Raw genomic sequence first — 22,637 nt, forward strand, 5'->3', positions numbered from 1 at the left:
GGAGCTGTAGCTGCCAGCCTACGTCAGAGCCACAGCAATGTGGGATCCGAGCCGCGTCTGCGACCTACACCACAGCTCATGGCAACGCCAGATCCTTAACCCACTGAGCAAGGGCAGGGACCAAACCCGCAACCTCATGGTTCCTAGTCGGATTCGTTAACCACTGAGCCATGACGGGAACTCCCAAATCTAGTATTTTCTTATGGCAACCTGAGCTAAAACATGAGGTCAGTCCTGTGGAGGGGGAAATCATAGCCTTAGCTGGCGTATCTGACAGAATTTAGCAACCTTGTATAAAGGAGGATAGACAGGGAGTGGAGAAAAGTGAGAAAATGAAATTCAGAGGATAAAGATAAAACATAGCTTCAAAAATCCTGCTGTTTATCTCTCTTTGGGGGTAACAGTTAAGAAGTTACATTATCATATGGAAATTATTGGATTCTGGGATCAAAATTTGTCAAAACAGGGGAAGATCCAGACTTTTAACAAAATTTAGATTGAGTGTTCATTGTCCATGTGTACCTTCAAAAGCCAGAGCACACAAGTGCACCAAAATACTTAGTTTACAAGTTGAAACATGATTTTTATGCTGGATACAGTGTCTTCACACTTACAATACCTGTAATTTTCAAGAGTTTTAAAATTTTTAAGACCCTGTGTTAAGAGGAACAAATTGTGATACCTAGAATTCTGCCTGTAGCCACAACTTTTATCCTTTGTCCTGTTTCCATCAACTTAAATACTGGAGGTTTTGTTCCCATTATTTCCTTTAACAATTTTGGGCCTCTCTCTGGGAAACACTTACAGAAGTAATCCTTTTTAATTTACTGAGTAAATTGAGGAAAGAGATTCATACAGATATAGAGAATAACAAAATTTGCATCATTTTGACCAGTCCTAAGCAAAATTTGGGATTCATTTACTAGTTGATAAAGTCTATTGTTAAGAGGTCCTGCAACATCTTCTTAGATGAATAAGCTCATTTTGCTTGGTTTTTTTTTTTTTTTTTTTTTCCAGTCCTGGATCCTGCCAAATCAGGTTAGTAGTTATGACAGCAGGTATTTATCACATATTTGCTAGATACACTGTGCTCTCACCTTGTATGATCTCAATCTTCACAACAGATTTGTAGGTACTATTGAGACTCTAATCCCATAGCTCTTTATCATTTTCATACTGCTTGCCATGAGAAATAGGCCTTACCTGTTAGGGTCAACCTAAGTATTTGGGCAAAAGAAGAAAGTTGTAAAACAGTCCCTGACTCTGAACCCTAAGGAATGCTTGAGCAGATTTGAGACACTGCATGTTGCTAATTGCCTGGTGGCCGGGATCGGGGCGGTTCGCTAAGGCCCCGCCCCCAGGTTCGGAGGATGGCGCGGAAGCCCCGCCCACGCCCCTGACGGACACTGGTAGCAGTAGCAGGCACCCACACGGACAAGACGGCTGGAGCTAGCGGCAGCGACGGCAAAGCCCTGGCTCCCAGGACTGAGGTAACAGCCGCTGCAGTTTGGGAAGCCGGCACTGGGCATTTAAGAGTGTGGCAAGGAGATCTGGAAGGAAAGGAAAGCTTCACTTCAAACTGCCAGTTTTTCTCAGTAGGTTGCAGCTTGGCCGGGAAGGAGGATTCAGAGGCTCTTAAACTGCTTAACTCTTAAAACTGCCCTTCAGACCCAAGGGCTTTGCTTAGGATCCCAGCCTGAGCTGTAACACAGGGGTGGCGCCAAAGCCGTGTGGAGGTGAGGCCTAAAGTCTCCTTTGGATGGACCTTTGCCTTGTGGGTATCCGTGTGTGGTCCCTCAATGCCTAAGAAGTTTCAAATATGTAATGTACTGAAAAATGTTAAACCCGAAATCTGATGGACAGATTTTTGTTGTTATTTTCACTGGCTATGTGATTCTCTACGATCTTATCTAGATTTTGTGGCTTCAGATTGTAGGAATTGCAGTCCGTTCCACTGCAGCCTACATTTCTTAATTGGAGACTCAAGGTTGACCCAGTAATTAAAAGCCAGTTGCCGAGCAAACTAAAATACCAATGAGTAAGGTATTTAAATAAACTAATTTTGTTCTTGGAATTGGAACATTCTAGATTAATTTGGGCAAACCAGTGTGCATAGATTCACAGTTGTTAAAAAGAATCCTTGAGGTGATATAATCCAACCAATTTTACAGGTAAGACAATAGAACCCAAAATAATTGTGATTTGCTTGAGTGCCCACGGCCAATATAGTACTCTTATCAGTTCCACTTCAAATGTTGATGTTAACATAAAGGGTAAATACTGAAAGAAAAATCATACATTTTATTGCAAAATCAAAGAGTGACTCACGATTGTCAACCACTTCTCTTCATAAGCATGAATAATTAAGAATGATCTGTTAATTTATGCTAGATCTTTTGGCTGATCTCACCTAAACTTTAGACATTTTTAGTCTTCAAAACCTTCATTATTTCCAGTAATGCTAGCAACACACCACTGAACTCTCACTACTGTTGCCTTGAGATTTTTCTCTGATTGCCTATTTTTTTATTGCACTTTATTCTTCCTTAAACCACTACAAATAAATCAAAATCTCTTTCTCTAGTTTTTAAAATCCTGTTCCAGTGGTTATGAGATTTAGCCTCACTTGGGGAACCACTGCCTTGTCCTGTATCACAGTTCCCCTAGAAATCTCAGATTCTTTTCTTCTTTTTCTTTTTATGGCCGCTCCTGTGGTATATGGAATTTCCCAGGCTAGGGATTGAAACAGAGCTGCAGCTGCCAGCCTATGCCACAGCAATGCCAGATCCTTAATCCACTGAGTGAGGCTAGAGGTCGAACGCACCTCCTCACAGACACTATGTTGAGTTAATCCACTGAGCCACAACAAGAACTCCTCAGGTCCATTTCTTTTAGCACATATTTTTTTTTTTTTTTTTTATCTCTGCATTGAAGATGCTAAACTTGACCCCAAAATGTACAGTTATTTCTAACATTCTGTAATTTGGGGTTTTTTCTACTTTGTCTTGAATATTCATTAGCAGGGCCTGGAATGACCTATTTTCAGTTAATTACCACCATGTTATTATGGACCATATTTAACTACTTCTGAAGAAGCCCACTTTTTCCATAAAATCTTTTAAAACTAATCATTGTGGTGGGAGAGTAGATTTCTTCCAGCCTACTCAAATTGCACTCTGAATCACTCTAACTCCCTCATCTCTACTTAAGTTGTATATTCTCTTAATTATTTATTCAGTGACACTGAGTACGATACTCAGTGCTGAGAACAGAATGTAGAGAAAAGACATCCCTTGCCTTGGAGAAAAACTATTGTGATATATATAGTATGTACTATGCAAGTATAGGGGGGTACCCATTCCCAACTTGGAAACAACTGTAAAAGAAAACAGCGAACTGAATCTTAAGGAATTATCCAGAAGAAAGAAAAGGGTATTTCAGGCAGGAGGAATAGCGTGTGCCAGTATATTTGTGAGTGCAAGGAATTCTGCATTGCTGGATATTGAGATGTAAATAGAAATTAGATTAGAATAATAGTATCTTGATTATATAGGGTTTCATGGGCTTCTAAGGATTTAGTAGATTTTATTCCAAGGACTGTGGGAAGCCAGAAGTTTTTAAGCAAGGTAACACATTAAGGTTTAGCAGACTTTGGAGTTCCCATAGTTGCTCAGTGGTTAACGAATCCGACTAGGAACCATGAGGTTGCGGGTTTGATCCCTGGCCTTGCTCAGTGGGTTAAAGATCCGGCGTTGCCGTGAGCTGTGGTGTAGATCGAGTTGCTGTGACTCTGGTGTAGGCCAGCGGCTACAGCTCCGATTCGACCCCTACCCTGGGAACCTCCATATGCTGCGGGAGCAGCCCTAGAAAAGACCAAAAAAAAAAAAAAAAAAAAAAAAAAGTTTAGCACACTTTAACCAAGTTAAAAGCAGAAAAAGTTAACAGGCTTCTTGAGAATTCAAACAATGTGAGTGATATATCCATACAAAAAGAGACGACAGCTCTGTGGTAACAAATAGAGAAAAGTCTTTTTCAATTTTGAGGCCCTCATAGCCTGTGGGGATTTCAGTTTAGATTCTCTAGGATGTCACAACAGCATTAAAGTAGAAAAAAAATGTGTCTCTTCATTTGGCTTTTTTTTTTTTTTTAGAGCTGCACCTGAGGCACGTGGAAGTTCCCAGGCTAGGGGGCTAGGGGTCAAATCAGACCCCTGTAACCGCTGGCCCACACTACAACCAAGCAATGTGGGATCCGAGCCTCATCTGCAACCTATACCACAGCTCATACCAATGACAGATCCCCAGCCCACTGAGTGAGGCCAGGGATTGAACCTGTGCCCTCATGAATACTATGCTGAGCCTCTACAGAAACTCCACATTTGGCTTATTTGTGATGATAATATATAACTGAAAGAATGGAGAGTTACTTGCCTTTCTTGTCTACACAATAATTCAGTATGATTTCAGCTAATCCATTTGTGTTCCTTACTCAAATTATTCAGTGGGTTTTTTTAACGATTAAATCTGGTGCTTAAATTCTAATCTGGGCTTATATGAGATGCTTTTTGGAAACCAACCTAAAGTTTCCTTAAAGGAAATAGTTTTGTCTATAAAGGACTTAAATATTCACATATAATTTTCCAGATAACACGTACATACAGATAATAAAGTAATGGCTGGAAAATTTTAAATTATCTTTAATGTTGAACGTATTTGATTTTTTAAGAACTTTCTCATAGGCGTTTTAATTATGTTTTGTGATTAGATCATAGAAATGAATGATGAATTAAGAAGCAGGCAAGAAATTGTGAATGAATTGAACATACTTTTGGAAGAAAATGGTATGTTTTCAAGTTATTTCTTTAAAAAGGACATTTTTGTTTCTAAATTTGCTTTCATTTTAACTAAAGACATTGGTAAATTATAGCAAGTTAACTTGCAGGATGATGCTATTCTGCCTCAAAATATATTTTAACTAATTCACTAATAATAATAGTGAAAAAATTGTCCGTGTGTCTGTACATGTAAATAGCTAAATGTGTATAACATACTTATTATCTACTTTGAAGTTCTTGGCACTTTTCTGGATCTTTTCTTCTTAGCTTCCCTAGACATGCTAAAAAACTCACAGATCAGACACTTTCTCCAATACATAGTGATGATCCATGATGTCCTAGATAAAAACAAGATTAAATCAAGAATCTCCACACATGCAGTTTCTAATTTGTCAAAGGTTTTATGGGAACAATCGGGTTTTAGCTGTTTTTTCTATTTAAAACCCAAGTGAAATACACAATCCCTCTGCCCTCAAAGTTTAAGAAGATTACTTTATGCTTTCTAGATTTCTTCAGATGACAAGTTTAAGGCTACTCAGTATATACCATACAGTCAGCCCTCAGTATGTGCAGGTTCTATATCCATAGATTCAACCAACCATGAATCAAAAATATTTGGGAAAAAAAATTCCAGGAGTTCCCGTCGTGGCGCAGTGGTTAACGAATCCGACTAGGAACCATGAGGTTGCGGGTTTGGTCCCTGCCCTTGCTCAGTGGGTTAACGATCCGGCGTTGCCGTGAGCTGTGGTGTAGGTCGAAGACGCGGCTCGGATCCCGCGTTGCTGTGGCTCTGGCATAGGCCGGCAGCTACAGCTCCGATTCGACCCCTAGCCTGGGAACCTCCATATGCTGCGGGAGCGGCCCAAGAAATAGCAAAAAGAAAAAAAAGTAAAAATAAAAAAAAAAATTCCAGAAAACTCCAAAAAGCAAAACTTGAATTTGCTGTACACCAACAACTGTTTGTATAACATTTACATTGTACTTACAAAGTATTTACATTGTTTTAGATATTATAAGTAATCTAGAGATGATTTAAAATATATAGGAAGATCCATATAGGTTATATGCAAATTCTATGCCGTATTATATAAGAATAAGGTACTTGAGCATCTTTGGATTTGGGGATCTGTGGGAAGTCCTGGAATCAGTCCCCCACAGATAGCAAGGGAGGACCATTATGCGTATGGCCTAAGTCAGCAACTTCTCAAATTTTAATGTGCATATGAATCTCCTAGGCATCTTGTTAAAATACATGTCTGATTCAGTAGGTCTGGGGTAGGGTCTAATAGTCTGCATTTCTAACAGATTCCTAGTTTCTACTGGTTCAGAAATGATACTTGGATTAACAAGCGTGCACATAATTCTTTGGCCAAATGCTAGATTTTTGAAGTAAAATACAGATACATTTTTAATCCAAACATAATGAAAATCAAATAATCAGAATTAAGATTGTGTTTATGGCACTCCATTCTCATTAGGAAGTCAGATTTAGGCTTTCATTTATTTATTTATTGCTGCACCTGTGGCATGTGGAAGTTCCCAGACTAGGGGTCAGATCAGAGCTGCAGCTGCTGGCCTACGCCATAGCTGCAGCAATGTAGGATCCAAGTTGCATCTTCGACCTACACCACAACTCATGGCAACACCACATCACTAACCTACTGAGCGTGGCCAGGGATCGAACCCACATCTTTGTGGATACTAGTTAGATTAGTTTCCACTGCACCACAATGGGAAATCCCTGGGTTTTCTTGTGGTACATCATTTCTTTATAAAGAAGTTGGATTTATATAGTTGTCCCTTGGTATCTGTAGGGGGTGTGGGGATGTGAGAATATACCAAAATCCAAGGATGCTCAAGTCCCATAGTGCACCTCCATTATCACAGATATGGAGCCCACTAATGCTAAGGTCCCAAATAAGTGTACCCACACAGTTCAAACCTGTGTTGTTCATGGGTCAACCATATTCTCAAGATATTACTGAGGTGGCTGGCTCCAATATGACCACCATCAACTGTTCTTTTTGGTTTTTTTTTTTCCATCTTTTAGGGCCACACTTGTGGCATATGGAGGATCCCAGGCTAGGGGTTGAATCAGAGCTGTAACTGCTGGCCTACACCACAGCCACAGTAACTCAAGATCCAAGCCACATCTGCGACCTACACCACAGCTCACAGCAACACCAGATCCTTAACCCACTAAGCAAGGCCAGGGAATGAACCCGTGTCCTCATGGATACTAGTTGGGTTCGTTACCACAGAGCCATGATGGGAACTCCAACTCTTCCTTTCTTACACACATGAGCCATCCCCCCATTAAGAGATGAAGTCCACTCCCTTGAATCTGGGCTAATTTAGGATTACTTTGATCATTAATTAGATTATAACAGAAGTGAGGCTATATGCCTTCCAAGGAGAAGTCAGAGAAGCCATGCAGCTTTCCTCCTGGCTCTCTTGAAACTTTCTCTGAAGTCAGTCTACCCTGAGTCTGCAATTATGTGAAAAGTACAAGCTGGCCAGGTGAAGAGGCCATATGGAGAAAGAGATGCTTAACTAATTGGTTCCCAGTTGTTCAGCTATCCTAATCAGGTGTCAGACATTGAATGAAGACTCATTTAGATGACTCTAGCTTCAGCTGCCATCTAATTACATGAGGAACCCTAAGTGAGAATTGCTGGGCAGAACTCATCAACCACCAGACCATGAAAGATAAATTAAGCAAGTTTTGAGGAGGTTTGTTATGCAGAGATAGATAGAACATTTATTTACATTATGGTAACTCGATCTTCCAGAAATTATCAGTATAAAGGTTGCCAAGAGGCAACCATCAACTGGTTCTTGGTATCTATAAGCTTATTTTTTATTTGTTTCGAGATTCCACATATAAGAGATATCATATGCTTTTTATCTTTCTTTATCTCTCTTAACATAATGCCCTCGAAGTCTGTCCAGGTCCCTTGTCTCACATGGCAGGATTTTATGGCCATGACTGAATAATATTCCATTGCATTTAAATACTACGTCTTTTTTTATTCATTCATCCGTTGATGGACACTTAGGTCATCTCCGTAATTAAGTAATACTGCAGTGAACATAAAGGTAATACTGCAGTGAACATAAAGGTCCAATATACCTTTTTGAATTAGTATTTTCATTTTCTTCATATAAATACCCAGAAGTAAAATTGCTGGATCATATGGTAATTCTACTTTTAATTTTTTAAGAAACCTTCATAATCTTTTCCACAGCAATTGCACCAATTAATATTCTCACAGTGCACAAGGGTTCCCTTTTCTCCACATTCTCAACAAACTTGTTATTTCTTCTTATCATTTTGGTAATAGCCATTTTAACAGGTGTGAGGTGATATTGTGGTTTTGATTTGCATTTACCTGATGATTGATGACACAGAGCATATTATCATGTACCTGTTGGCCATCTGTATGTCCTCTTTGAAAAAACATCTATTCATATCTTCTGCCTACTTTTTAATCAGATTTTTTTTTCTGTTGAGTTGCAGTTATTTTTTCCCATTAGTAGATTGTCTTTTAATTTTGTTGATAATTCCCTTTGCTATGCAGAAGCTTTTTAGTTTGATGTGGTTCCACTTGTTGATATTTGCTTTTGTTATTTTACATTTGGTATCAAATTGCCAAGACCTATGTCAAGGAGCTTATTTTAAGCCTGTGATTTATTGTATAAGTTTTATGGTTTCGGGTCTTATGTTCAAGTGTTTAATCTATTTTGAGTTAATTTTTGTATGTGGTGTAACTTAGTGATCCAGTATCAATCTTTTGCATGTGACTGTCCAATTTTCCCAAACCATTTATTCAAGAGATTATCCTTTCCCCATTGTATATTTTTGGCTCCTTCATCATAAGTTAATTTGCCATATATGTGTAGGTGTATTTCTGTGCTGTTCTGTTTCATTGATCAATGTGCCTGTTTTTATGCCAATACCATGCTGTTTTAATTACTGTTCTTTGTAATATATTTTGAAACAAGGGAGCATGATGCTTCAAGCTTTGTTCTTCTTTCTCAAGATTGCTTTGGCTATCCAGGGTCTTTGGTGCTTCCATACAAATTTTGTTTGTTTTTTGTGAAAAAAACCACTGGAATTTTGATAGAGATTGCATTGATTTTTTTTGTATTGCTTTGGGTAATATAGGCATTTTAACAATATTAATTATTCCAATCCAAAGCAGTAGTATGGTTATTTTAACAATATTAATTCTTCTGGTCCTTGAGCATGAAAGATTTTTCCATTTGCTTGTGTCTTTCTCAATTTCTTTCATTAATGTCTTGTAGTTTTTAATATATATATGTCTTTAGCCTCCTTCATTAAATTTAATCCTCAGTATTTTATTCTTTTACTACAATTATAAATAGGATTGTTTTCTTAATTCCTCTGTTCACTATAAGTATAAAGGAAATGGTTGTTTTCAGACTGTAATTTTGCTGAATTAGTTTATTCATATCAAGAGTTTTTTGGTGGGATCTTTAGGATTTGCTGCATATAGTATCAGTCATTTGCAAACAGTGACAGTTTTTCAATTTCTCCTTTCCAATTTGGATTCCTTTTTTTTCTTTTCCTTCTCTGTATGGCTAGAACTTCCAATACTAAGTTAGACAAAAGTGGCAAGAGTGGGCATCCTTATCTTGTTGCTGATTTTCAAGAAAAACTTTTAGCTTTTAACCATCCATTTATTAACTGGGGTTTGTCTTGTATAGCTTTTGTTGTTTTTGTTTTTGTTTTTGAGATATGTTCCCTCTAAACCCACTTTGTTGAGAGGTTTTATCATAAATGGATATTGAATATTGTCAAAAGCTTTTTCTACATCTATTGAGATGGCCATATTATTTTTATCCTTTGTTTTGTTAATATGGTATATCACATTGGCTGACTTGTGGATTCTGAACCATCCTTGCTTTCCTGGAATAAATTCCACCTGATCATGGCACATTATCTTTTTAATGTATTGTTGAATATGGTTTGCTAATATTTTGTTGAAGATTTTTGCTTCTGTATTCATCAGAGATATGAGCCTGTAATTTTCTATTTTTGTACAGTCTCTATCTGGTTTTGGAATCAGGATGATGTTGGTAAAATAAGTTTGGAAGCATTCATTCCTCTTCAATTTTTTGGAATACTTTGAGGAAAAGTATTAACTTTCTTTTAAATGTTGGGCAGAATTTATCTGTGAAGCTGTCTTGTTCTGGACTTTTGTTTATTGGAAGTTTTTGATAACTGATTCAGTTTCATTACTGATAATCAGTCTGTTCAGATTTCTATTTCTACCTGATTCAGTCTTGGAAAATTGTATGTTTCTGGGAATTTATCCATTTCTTCTAGGTTGTCCAATTTGTTGGCATATGTAATTTTTCATAGTAGTCTTATGATTCTTTGTATTTCCATGGTTATCACTTATAACTTCTTTTTCATTTCTGATCTTATTTGGGCATTTTCCCTTTTTTCTTGATGAGTCTGGCCAAAGTTTTATCAATTTTGTTTATCTTTTCAAAGAATCAGCTGTTAGTTTCATTGCTCTTTCCTATTGTCTCTTTTAGTCTCTGTTTTATTTATGTATGCTCTAATCTTTGTTATTTTCTTTCTTCTGCTAACCTTGGGCTTCATTTGTTCTTTTTCTTGTTCTTTGAGGTGTATAGGTAGATTGTTTATTTGAGACTTTGTTTCTTGAAGGAGGCTTTTATTACTATGAACCTCCTTCTTAGAACTGCTTTTATTGCATCCCATAAAATTTGATACATTACTTTTCTGTTCCATTTGTTATCAAGGTATTTTTTTATTTCTCTTTTCATTTTTTTTTTTTTGTGACCCAATGGTTTTTCAGTAGAATGTTGTTTAATCCCCATATACTTGTGATTTTTCTAGTTTGTATCATACCATTGTGCTTGGAAAATATGCTCAATATGATTTCAGTCCTCTTAAATTTGTTAAGACTTATTTCGTGATCTATCTATCATATGATCTAGCTTGGAAGATGGTCCTTGTGCACTTAAGAGGAATATATAATCTGTTGCTTTTCGATGGAATATTCTGATCTAACATATTATTTAAGGCCAATGTTTTCTTTTTGATTTTCTGTCTGGAAGATCTATCCGTTGGTGTAAGTGGGGTATTAAAATCCTCTACTATATTGTATCACTATTAGCTTCTCCCTCTAGGTCTGTTAATATCTGCTTTATGTGTTTAGGTGCTGGTGTGGACGCATACATATTTGCAAATGCTCTATCATCTTGTTGGACTACTCCTTTTATTATTATGTATTATCTTTCTTTGTCTCTTATTATAGTCTTTGCTTTTAAATTTATTTTAGCGCCTTCCTAGTTTGGTGGACAGTGCATCAGTCTCATAAAATCTGTTTTGATTGATTTAAGTATAGCTATTCTAGTTTTATTTTGGTTTCCATTTGCATGGAATATCTTTTTCCATCCTTTCACTTTTAGTCTGAGTGTGTCCTTACTCTGAAGTGTGTTTCTTATAGGCAGCACAGAAAAGGGTATTGGTTTTTTATCCATTCATCCACTCTATGTCTTTTAAATGGAAAATTAAGTCCATTTACATTCAGAGTAATTATTGATAGGAATGTGCCTATTTCAATCTTGTTCATTGTTTTCTAGCTGTTTTGTAGTTCCTCTTTGTTCCTTTCTTCTTCTCTTACTTTTCCTTTGTGGTTTGGTGACTCTCTTTAGTGATATGCTTATATTCCTTTCTTTTTTAAAAATAGATTTTATTTTTTAGATAAGTTTTAGGTTTACAGCAAAATTGAGTGAAGGTACAGTGATTACCTATACATTCTATACCCTTACATCTGCAATGTCTCCCTCATTCTCAGCTTCCCCCACCAGAGTGGCTTATTTGTTCCAATAGATGAATCTACATTGATACATCATTATCACCCAAGGCCATAGATTACATTAGGATTCATTCTTGGTGTGTATGTCCTTTCTCTTTTGTGTGTGTGTTTACTATAGGTTTTTGCATTGTAGTTACCATAAGGCTTACACATAACAACTTATATCTATAACAGTGTATTTTAAGATGATAACAAATTTAGTCCCATTCTAAAACTCAAAGTTTTTACTATCCTCCTGCCTCCATGTTGTATATTTTTGGTGTCACATTTTACATCTTTTTATCCTGTGGCTGTGGCATAGGCTGGCAGCTACAGCTCCAGTTCAACCCCTAGCCCCAGGTCTTCCATATGCTGCAGGTGTAGCCCTTAAAAAAAAAAAAAAAAAAGGTTTGGAGAGGCTGGGACACAATCTTGTCATCACCCTCACCCCCAGTGTGATGATACACACCTGGGGGGAACTCACAACCCAGAGCTTCTCCCTGAGGAGAAAAGGATTCAAACCCAAAGTGGATTCCCTAACTTTTTTTTTTTAACAGCCAAACCTGTGGCATATGAAAGTTCCTGGGCTAGGGGCTGAATTGGAACTGCAGCTGCCAGCATACACCACTGCCATAGCAATGCTGGATCTTTAACCCAGTGAGTGAGGCCAGGGATCAAATCCACATCATCATGGACACCATGCAGGTTCTTAACCCACTTAACCACAAAAGAAATTCCTGTAATTTTTTTAAAAATGTTAACTCAATAAACAAGCCACCAAAACATACAATTTTGAAAACCAACAGGGCTCACATCTGAAGACATACATGATGGTAGCAATCTGAGAAACACCTTTTAAAGGACTCATGCACTCAGATTCATTACCTCAGGGTCCAACTCAGAGGCAGCTGATTGTGCCCAGACTTAAAGTGAAGGAGGCTCACCTGTTTATATTAAACCCTTGGCCTAAGAGCCAGGCATCTAATTTAACATACACATCTGCGAGTCTAATGGAAGATTTGAAGGATGGAGATTTGTAAACACCATCTTCATGTTCTACCTCTGCCAGGCTTCACAGCCCCAGTATCTCCCAGAAAAGTGCCTCTACACATCTCTGGTACCCTGATTTTTGCAGCTGCCACCCAGGGCATGCCTCCTGATCAGCTGAATCTGGTGGTCTTACATTCCTGGTCATATGGGACTATAATTATCGGTATCACCCTGAAAGGAGCTCATACTTCTGTCTGTTGGCCTGATTTTTATTACTTCTACCAAGGACACCTCTACCTTGCTTGGCTCTGGTGGCCAGTGGGGCTTATGCTCATCAGTTCCATAGGACTATAACCAATGGAAAAAGAGTACTTAAACAACTACCATCCCAAGGGCTCTTCAAGAGCCAACAGACCCAGGAGTTAGGTCTTTCTGTGAAGGAGGTCTGTTAGCTAGTTATTATAACTTTGGCTGTGGCAGGGAGATTGGGTCAGGCTTCTAATTAAACACTCATTTAGGAGTTCTTGTTGTGGCTTTACAGGTTGAGGACCCAGTGTTGTCTCTGTGAGGATGCAGGTTCAATCCCTGACCTTGCTCAGTGGGTCATGAGCCACAGATGTGGCTCAGATCTGGTGTTGCCATGACTGTGGTGTAGGCCTCAGCTATAGCTCCAGTTTGACCCCTGCCTGGGAACTTCCATATGCCATAGGTGCAGCCATAAAAAGAAAAAGAAAAAAAAAAAAAAGAGAAAATTAAAAAATAAACACACATCTAGGGGCTGATTGTAATCCTTTTCAGAGACCTCACAGAGTAGACGCTATCTTCTCACTCACCCTCTGCCAAGCACGAGCACGAGCACAAGTGTTGTCTGGAGGGGAGCATTACACACATCTGTTGACCAGTTTTTGTGGTTGATGCTTAGGAGACAGCCACTTGATCACTGGCTCTGGTGTCCAGAGAGGCTTGCATTTTAGGATCTCATAAGACTGTGGAATGAGAGGAATTGTTCTTGGCAGGCTACCTCCCCCAGGACACTGCCCAAACAGCAGACTGAGGCATACCCTCCTAGTTTTCCTGTGAAGGAGGCTACTTTGCTTTTCCTGGAGTTTCATAGTGAGGGGAAGACCTTAGGTTTGGCACGCATTTAGTGGCCTTCAAAACTGCTCCCAAGGAATGTAGACTGTGGATGCTGTCTTGACAGTCTTCTGCTACCTTATTTCAACCTATCAGTATTTCTCAGAAAGGAGTTTACATATTTGTCTGGCGCTCCAGTTTTTGTGATGGTTGCCCAGGGAAAATGTCCAGATTACCTGGCTCTAGTGGCTGGTAGGGCTTACACTTGCAGCCCCTTGGGACAATGTCTATTGGCATGCATTTAAAAGCTGTTGCCCATGTGTCTGACTTCTATTCAGCTTGCATGTAGGTGCTGAGTTCCTCCTGTTTGGACACTGACAGGTCTTGGCACACCCTCAACTACTGGGAACTAGTAAAAATCAAATAGGTTGCTTGGATAAGCACAAAGGTTTAAGAGACAGTCAAGAGTTGGGACAGAACTGAATGAAACTTTCATTTACATGAGGCCACTCCTTTAAGACTGAGAGAGGTGGTTGTTGCATCAGAAACTACCAGTACAGAAACCAATACAGAAAGTCAAAGCAAAATAGAGAAATATGTTCCAAATGAAAGAACATATCATTAAAAATATTTCAGTGAGGAATTCTCTTGTGTCTCAGTGGGTTAAGGATCTGGCATTGGCACTGCAGTGGCTCAGGCTGCTGTTGTGACACAGGTTCAGTCCCTGGCCTGGGAATGTCAATATGCCACAAGTGTGGCAAAAAAGGAAAACAAACAAACAAACAAAAGCATTAGGGGAAAAAAATCTCAATGAAACAGAAGTAAGTAATTTTACCTGATAAAGAACTCAAACTAATGGCCATAAAAATGCTCACTGAACTGAGGAAAAGAATGAAAGAATGGGAGTTCCCATAATGGCTCAGCAGAAAACGAATCTGGCTAGCATCCATGAGGTTGCAGGTTGATATCTGGCCTTGCTCAATGGGTTAAGGACCCAGCATTGCTGTCAGCTGTGATGTAGGTTGCTGCAGCTCAGATCCAGTATTGCTGTGACTGGTGTAGGTCAGCAGCTGCAGCTCTGATTTGACCCCTAGCCTGGGAACCTCCATGTGCCATGGGTGCGGCCCTAAAAAGACTAAAAAACAAAAAAAGAATGAAAGAATGGATGAACACAGAACATCAACAAAAAGATGGAAAATGTAAGAAAGTACCACATGGCAGTCACAGAGCTGAAGAATACAATAATTGAATTGAAAAGTACTCTAAAAGGGCTCAACAGCAGACAAAATAAATTAAAGAAAGGATCAGTCAACTCAAAACAAGGCAGTGGAACTCACCTGATTAGAGCAGTGAAAAGAAAAAAGAATGAAAAAAATGTGAAGATAGTTTAATGGACTTATGAGACAACATGATAAAGGCTAACATTCTCATTAGAGCTCCCAGAAGATTAGAGAAAGGGGTAGAAATTGAAGAAATAATGGCTGAAAACTTCCCTAATTTGGGGAAGAAGACATTCAAATCCAGAAAGCCCAGAGGGTTCCATACAAGATGTGTGTTTTTTATTTAGAAATCAAAGAAGACATTCCAAATAAAAGGAAGAAAAGGATAGAGATAGTAGAGATGAATTGTGAGAGTTATGACTTAGAATGATTAACTGTGGCAGCCAGGTGTAACATTCCTTATATTAGAGATAAAAACAAATTCGGTTAGAGGCCTATTGCTGTGGTCAGAAGACAAATAAGGTATGGATCGAAGCAATGACCATGGAAATTAGAAGGAAGAAAAAAAATTAATGAAAATAGACCCAACTGGACTTAATACCTAGTTATGTTGGTTGGTAGGTTGGTAATGGATGGGGAGAGAGAGAGAGAGAGAATCAGTGTATCATAGGCATTACAGATAGCTCAGTTTCAATCTGTGCATAATTATAGTATCATTAGGGAAGGCTACATTATGTACGAAGAGCACTGGTGGAAGAGGGTTGATTCATTAACAGTAAATCTCCCAGAAGACGAACCTGTTTGCCATATAAATGTATCCTTTACACATTAGCAAATAGAACAAGAATTGCTTTAGATGCTTTTAAAACAAAAATCAGTGTGACTATTCATGTCTTATGAAGACAAACACTTCTAACTTCAGATACTTATACTGAGAATTTTTGAAAGATGAGTCAACTTTGAGCAGTTTAAGAGTAGATAATAATTTTTCTGCACACTGTAATAAATTTATGAAGAAGCATCCAGTTTAATCTCTCTGAACATGATAGTGCCCCTTAGAATGAATATTCATAGTTTTTTGAGGTGGGGGGGTTGCCTGTATCTTCTACAGAAAGCATGGACATTCACATTTTCTTTTGGGCATCCCCAAATAAAATCTTTTTGAATTAGAAACAAGAACCAAAATTCAGTACTTCTTGACTGAGCTGCTGCATCAATTTTAGATCCATTTCTTCTTATATTACCCTATCTGTTCTCTTCCTTCTCCTAACCATACCAGACAATTGATTTTATTTCTATAACCCCACTTCTACTTTTAGTTTTCCTCCTAAATTATTTTGTATGCCTTAGTCTCCTTTTCCTACTGTGAAAAATTTTGGCATCTCTCCTTAAATTGCCCATTTCCTACATTTTATTTCAAATATCAGAAAAAGATTTCCATAAATTCCATTTATGTTATGTCTAAATGTCTTAGCTCATGTTCATTGTGTTCACTCAACACAGAAGTTTCTTTAGAAGAACTTGAAGAAGAATTTGACATTCTTATGGTATAAAAATATATTATTTCCAGATTTATACTTAATCACAGTAAAATTTGAAAGCATGTATTTTTATTTTCCATTTTCCAGTTCTAATATTTGCCAGTAAAATACAATAGTGACTTTGGAGGTTGACAAAAACCATACTTAACAAGAGTGTTGAGTTTATGGTATATATGGACAAAAATATACTTTAAATTTATTTAGTTTTATATTGATTTTCATAATAGCAAATATTATTATATTTTACCAGAGCTAAAATGTACATTTTGTTATCCTTCCTCATAGATTTTATAAATTTCTTATATTTATTGCTGTCCCTATACTTTCTCCTGCATTCCAGATGGGCCTAAATATTTCCAGATAATCCCTTATTTGGTCTCTCTTTCCCATCTACAGTTACACTTCCTTTTCTCTTAATTTGGTTGATCTTAGCTAAATGTTAAAGAAAAAGAAATTAGATTGAAAGAGATTTATATCAATGTGAATGATATAAAGGAACATTCTATCATGAAGGGGAAAAAACTATAATGTGAATGACTTGGATATTTTCATTTTAAAAGGAACTAGTTACCCTGAATTAGTCTGTAACTGATTGAATTTCAAGCAGTTTAGGTGTATATACTGGGGGCGGGGGGGAGACTACCTATTCTCATATACATGTTAAGACTAGCGCTAATACTACATTTTCCTTTTCCCTAAAGGAAGAAGAAACAGAAACTATAAGTAAAGATGGTAGTTCAAAAGAAGCACATGATATGTCAGTGAAATATGCAAATGTCTTTTAGGTTTATAATGTGTATTCAGATTATAATGTGTATAAGGCATATATGTTCTCTATTTAAGAATTAGGAATACAGTGTAATATAAGGCTGTGGGCCTCGGAGTTGGACAGCTTTAAGATGAATTCCTGATCTGTGCCTTAGTAGCTGTGTTACTACAGGCTGTTTAACTTGTGTGTGCTTCCTGTATGTTGTATAGAGATAATTACTTTGTAGAGTTGAAAGACTAAGTGAGAGGAAAGCAACTAGTACAAAGCCTACCATGTAATAGATGCTCAGCAACTATTAGTTCCCATACCTTATCTCTTCACCTATTTCTTAAGGGAATTTTACAGTTTAAAAAACAAAACAAAACAAAACAGCATTTTAAAATGCTCTGTCAGGAGTTGCCATTGTGAGTCAGCAGGTTGAAAACCTGATCAGCATCCATGAGGATGCAAGTTCAATCCCTGGCCTCGCTCCCAGAGGGTTAAAGCTCTGGCCTTGCCACAAGCTACAGTCTAGGTCGCAGATGTGGCTTGGATCTGGTGTTGTGGTTGTGGCATAGGCCTGCAGCTGCATCTCTGATTCAATCCCTAGCCCAGGAACTTCCATAAGCCACAGTTGTGGCAGTAAAAAATAAAAAATCTCTGTCATTGTGCATGTAAGTATACCAAATGCATATGGTGTTTGTTAAGTTGCTTATCATAACAGTATCTTATTCAGATACTATCTTAATGATTAGATACTGACAATAATACTATGAATTTATAGTTAACTTTCTATTAAGCTAATGAAAGAGAGCCCCTGTGTATTTAAAATTAATTTATATTTTCTTTGAAGTTTGCTTTAGAATATGGATCTGATTATTTGCAGTTCTTCAAAGAAAATAATAAGAACATTTTGAAGGTCCAATTCAGGCAGCTCTGGAAATTTATTAAATTTCTTTATCCTTTTCTTCTCAAAATTCTTCTTTCACTCACAACTCCATTTTACAGAGTGCATCAACTCTCAATGACACAACTTATCTTTCTAAGGCAGATCTGAAACTGCTGTTACTGTAATACCTACTTAGGGTGGGTAAGTTTTATATATTTCCTAGGGCATATAAGCAATTGATAAAAACTCTTATTCCAGTTTCTTGTTATTTTCAATAAACAAATCATCTTTATTTCAACAAAATACTTTAAGTGGCTGATAGTGTTGGAGAATTTGAAAGTTATATGTTTCTTAGAGATTTTTCCATATCTCTTTAGAACTCATATTGAATGAAATGGAAAAGTGAAAATAGGCACTAAGGCTGTGTGATGGTTCAGGATAATAATAAAATAGCTAATATTCATTCAACTGACTATTTGCTAGAGTCTATTCTAAGCCTATATATAGGTATATCAATATGTTATGTATCTATATATAATATAGAATAATTCATTTAGAAATTCGGCAGTGCCTGAATTGTAAGTACAGCTTGTAGGAGACGAAGTGAAAATGAGTACTGCTTAAAAAAAGATATCTCCACAAGTACATTTTTCCCATCTATTTCCATCTTTTCTCTCATACATTGGATATACTTCATTTTATATATTGCCTTTTTTTTTTTTTTTTTAGAGTTGTCTGGTTATTTATTAAAAGATCACGACTTGCCTTTTTTGAATATATTGCCTTTTTTAAATCGTACTCTCCTGTGTCCCCACATGCTTCTCCACTCAATATCTTTCAGCCTTGTGTAAACGCTTTTAGTACACATGCCTCTGTATGTGTATATGCCCTATTACATGATCTCTACCCAGTCTCCCAAGTCAGGGGTATGGGAGCTATTCTAACAATCTCCCTGATGGTCTTATCAGTTTTACTTCCTAAAGCTCCTGAGTCTCTTTTGTCCTCTCAGTCTCCAAGGCCACCACCCTAGTTAAAACCCTAATCACTTTTGGCCTGGACCATTTTAAAAGACCTCTAGTCTCTTTTCTCTAGCCCTACCCACTTCTTGTCCATATTTCTTGTTGCTCTCAAAGAATCTTTCTCAAATACGCAGGTAATAAAAAACACTCTCTTGACTATAGTCATTGTTATAAATCAAATGTCTTTGCATGATATATCAAGCATTTCATAGTCTGGCCTCTATTTATCTTTTCAGCCCATTTCCAATCATTTTTTCTTTTCTACCATGAACTCTGAAATGCTAAATTATTTGAAGTTTTCTAAAATAAATCTTGTTTTTCCTGCTTTTTGATATGTTGCTCTCTTTAGAATATCTGTCTCCAATTTTCTGCTACCTAATCCTTCCTGCTCTAACCCACATTAGTCCAAAGCCACTCATCAAACTTTTACTTAGCCTATAGGACTCAGAATTAATGTTAATTGAGAATTAATTTTTGATCTCCATGAGCAAATTATGCACAGACTCCTTAATGTGTTTTCATAGTATCTTGTATATATTTTACCATCCATGCCACCTATACTTTTTTATATATAGGTCCTCTCTCTGAAAACATATCTTTCTTTTTCACATGACCATACTTTTTTTTCTACTATATAAAAATATATATGTGTTCCCTTGTGGCTCAGCAAATTAAGGATCCAGCGTTGTCACTGCTGTGGTTTTGGTTATGGCTGTTGCATGGGTTCAATCCCTGGCCCAGGAGCTTCTGCATGCCATGAGCATGGCCAAAAATTAAATTAAATTAAAATTTAAAAATATGTATGTAAATAGATTTCTAACCAATATTATTTATTACACATATAATATTCTAATGTAGAACATATTAATTGAATCTATATGTCTGTATTCCTCACTAGATTTTGACACCTTGAAGGGCAAGGCCATGTTATTTTTTCCCTTACATCTCTTACAATATCCTGTTATATCAAAGTCACTAAATGAAATTTTTCTTATTCATTTGATAAATATTTTATAACCAAGACCATTCCAGATGTTGACACAGTAGCAGAGAACCAAGTACACCAAAGTCCTGCCTTACAGACCTTATTAAATTCTATGCTTAATGATTATATAATTAATGTAAATGTCCTAAGCCCATTTATTTAAATACAGAAAATATCCATTCATGAAGCATTTTATTCTCTTTTTTTTGGTGAGGTCATTTATTTATGTTACTCTAAATATTAATCTGAATTATTCTAAATGTTAATCTGAATTAATGCTATTATATTCCATTTTTTTATAGTGTGAGAACACCTCAAAAAGTCTCCCTCAGGAGTATCTCATCCATGACAGATGAAGAGGTTAGGATTAAATTAACTAAGAAATTTGTCAATTTTCAGGGGCTAAATGACCAAAAAAAAGTAAAATTTTTATTAATAATTCACTATAAGATAGTTTTATAAGAGTTAAGCTACTTTACTTTTTTCTTAGAATCTCAAATTATTCCTTTTATATGTTTATGTATTTCCAAATATTATTTTATTTGTTGCAAAATGAGAACAGCTTCAAAACATATATGCTTTTGAGAGAAATTATTTAATGCTGTCTGGTGGAACCTTATGGAGGCTGCTAGAAATTCTCCTGAACTTTATTTTCGTTAATAACTGTTTACAGCATATATGAAATAATAGTCTCTTTTGTGCTCACCTGCCGACACCAGCTCAGCAGGATGGGGCTGAAGAACGGGTGCTGTGAAACTTAAGGAAAAAAGTTAACATAAAACAAGACACAGAGACATTTATCTTAAGTAAAGGTGGGAACCAGGGGACTCAAGTTCTCAGGGACCAAGAGCACCCTCTCAAGAAACCACACTGCTTTTGTTGTGCTCTTTAGGATGATGTCAAGTGAGGAGGGTCTATGGGTGGAGGATATAGGGTTTGTTTACTATTTTATAAGTTCTTGTATTATTTTAAAAGCCGCTTAGCTGGTAGAAGGTTAAGCTTTTACTCTGACCTTTAGGCACATAACAATAATTAGCATTTGAGTTAGCTATCTATGCATAGCATTCCAGAGAATCCTCACTGTGCTTCTGCTAATGGAAAGACCTAGGTTTGCACCTTGGTTCTCTTTGCTAATGCGTATTCTGCTAACCACCATTCATAAACCGCTTGGCCATGAGGTTCTTCTTTCTCTTATTCTTTAGAGGACATATCATGCTTGTGCAAATGGCATGCCAATCTGCACAGGTCCAGTGTGCCTAGACCAACCCATTATGTCCTCCTTCAGCTGGCCCTATGAATAGCTTATGCCTTTAGGTCTTTGTTCTTAAGCTTAAGTCATTTACCAGCACTGTGACTGTTTTTCAAACAGGAAGATAGGATAAAGTAAAGCAGGACAAGATGGAGTTTTCAGCAAAGAGGATAAGAAAATATTGTAGAAACATGTCTCACGACACTCAACCACTTAGGCTTAATAAAGTTACCTATATTTTCTTTAGATTTAAGGATCTAAAATGTGGTCTTTGGCCCAGCAGTATTAGCATTACTTACCTGGGCACTTATCAGAAATGCAAAAATCTCAGTACCACCCCAACCCCCAATCCTATTGAGTCAGAATCTGCATTTTAACAATATTCTCAAGGTATTTGAAACTCTGCTCTAAATCTTTCTAAAAGACATATTTCCAGCTAAACTCTCCCTCTCCTACCCTATTCACCTCCCTCTCTCACAAAAGGTCATAGCTATCCTAAAACATGCATATTCTTTCTGTTCATATTTTTATCACATAGGTTTGTACCCTTAATTATATATGTGCACAAGCATTGTCTCTAAACCTTATAAAATATATAAACACAGGTTTTTTTCTGCAGCTCTTTGCACTGAACGGTGTTTTTGAAGTTTATCCATGTTTTGCTACTTCGTCACAAATTCTTTCTTGCCCTAGTGTTATCAAGATTTTCTCCCACATTTTCTTTTAAAAGCTTGTACTACTTTGCTTTGCATATTTGTCAGAGGTACCAGACAAATAAGAAGATTATTTTATTCAGGCCGTTGCAATGGGGAACATCTCAAAGTAAATGGGGTTTCATAAAGACAGGAAGGAAGGAAGTGATTATCTTTGAGGAAAGGTGAAGGTGGGTCTTATCAAGAATATGTGAAGGCATAGTGGCCTTTTGTAGTTAATTCTAAAAACACAAAAAGGTAGAAGGATTTCTCAACTATCAATTTTTTCAGGGAACACAGGCTCAGATGAAGTTCAACATGGTCACACTTAAGAATTGAATTCATCTAGAATTTATCTTATCTATATTCAAATATTTCTCTTTTTATCATATGGATTGTCATTTTTCATTTATCCTTGTTATATATATTATTAAAGTCCATCTTTTCTCCACTTATTTCTGAATTTCTTATTCAGCTTCATTAGTCTGTGTGTCTCAGAGTTTATATACAGCTTTTATTTTTATCCTTATAAATTTGTT

The 22,637-nt window shown here is 36.9% G+C and overlaps 1 protein-coding gene across 9 annotated transcripts in view; it reads left to right on the forward strand.

Moving 5' to 3' along the window:
- The window catches only part of PMS1 (PMS1 homolog 1, mismatch repair system component), a 249,331-nt gene that overhangs the window by 124,943 nt on the left and 101,751 nt on the right, over positions 1-22,637 (forward strand). For 3 of the 9 annotated variants that reach the window (XR_014829386.1, XR_014829387.1, XR_014829388.1), the window contains exons 14-15: positions 1,018-1,038; positions 4,765-4,840. The exons of 1 other annotated variant lie outside the window; for it this stretch is intronic. Coding sequence is in view for 1 of the 8 variants with exons in the window: in XM_084999206.1 (XP_084855332.1) it covers positions 1,018-1,132 (115 nt within the window). In the remaining 7 variants the exon portion in view is untranslated. Of the gene's footprint in view, positions 1-1,017; positions 2,075-4,764; positions 4,841-17,217; positions 18,617-22,637 lie in introns of those variants that run through there. 5 more of the 9 variants (XR_014829384.1, XR_014829391.1, XR_014829383.1 and 2 more) reach the window with 3 other exon arrangements.

The sequence above is a fragment of the Sus scrofa genome, chromosome 15 (genome assembly GCF_054392235.1).
Source record: "Sus scrofa isolate SSC_HxYL_T2T_F1_AM1 chromosome 15, Sscrofa_HxYL_maternal_Yorkshire_Landrace_v2.0, whole genome shotgun sequence".
NCBI classification, from domain to species: domain Eukaryota; kingdom Metazoa; phylum Chordata; class Mammalia; order Artiodactyla; family Suidae; genus Sus; species Sus scrofa.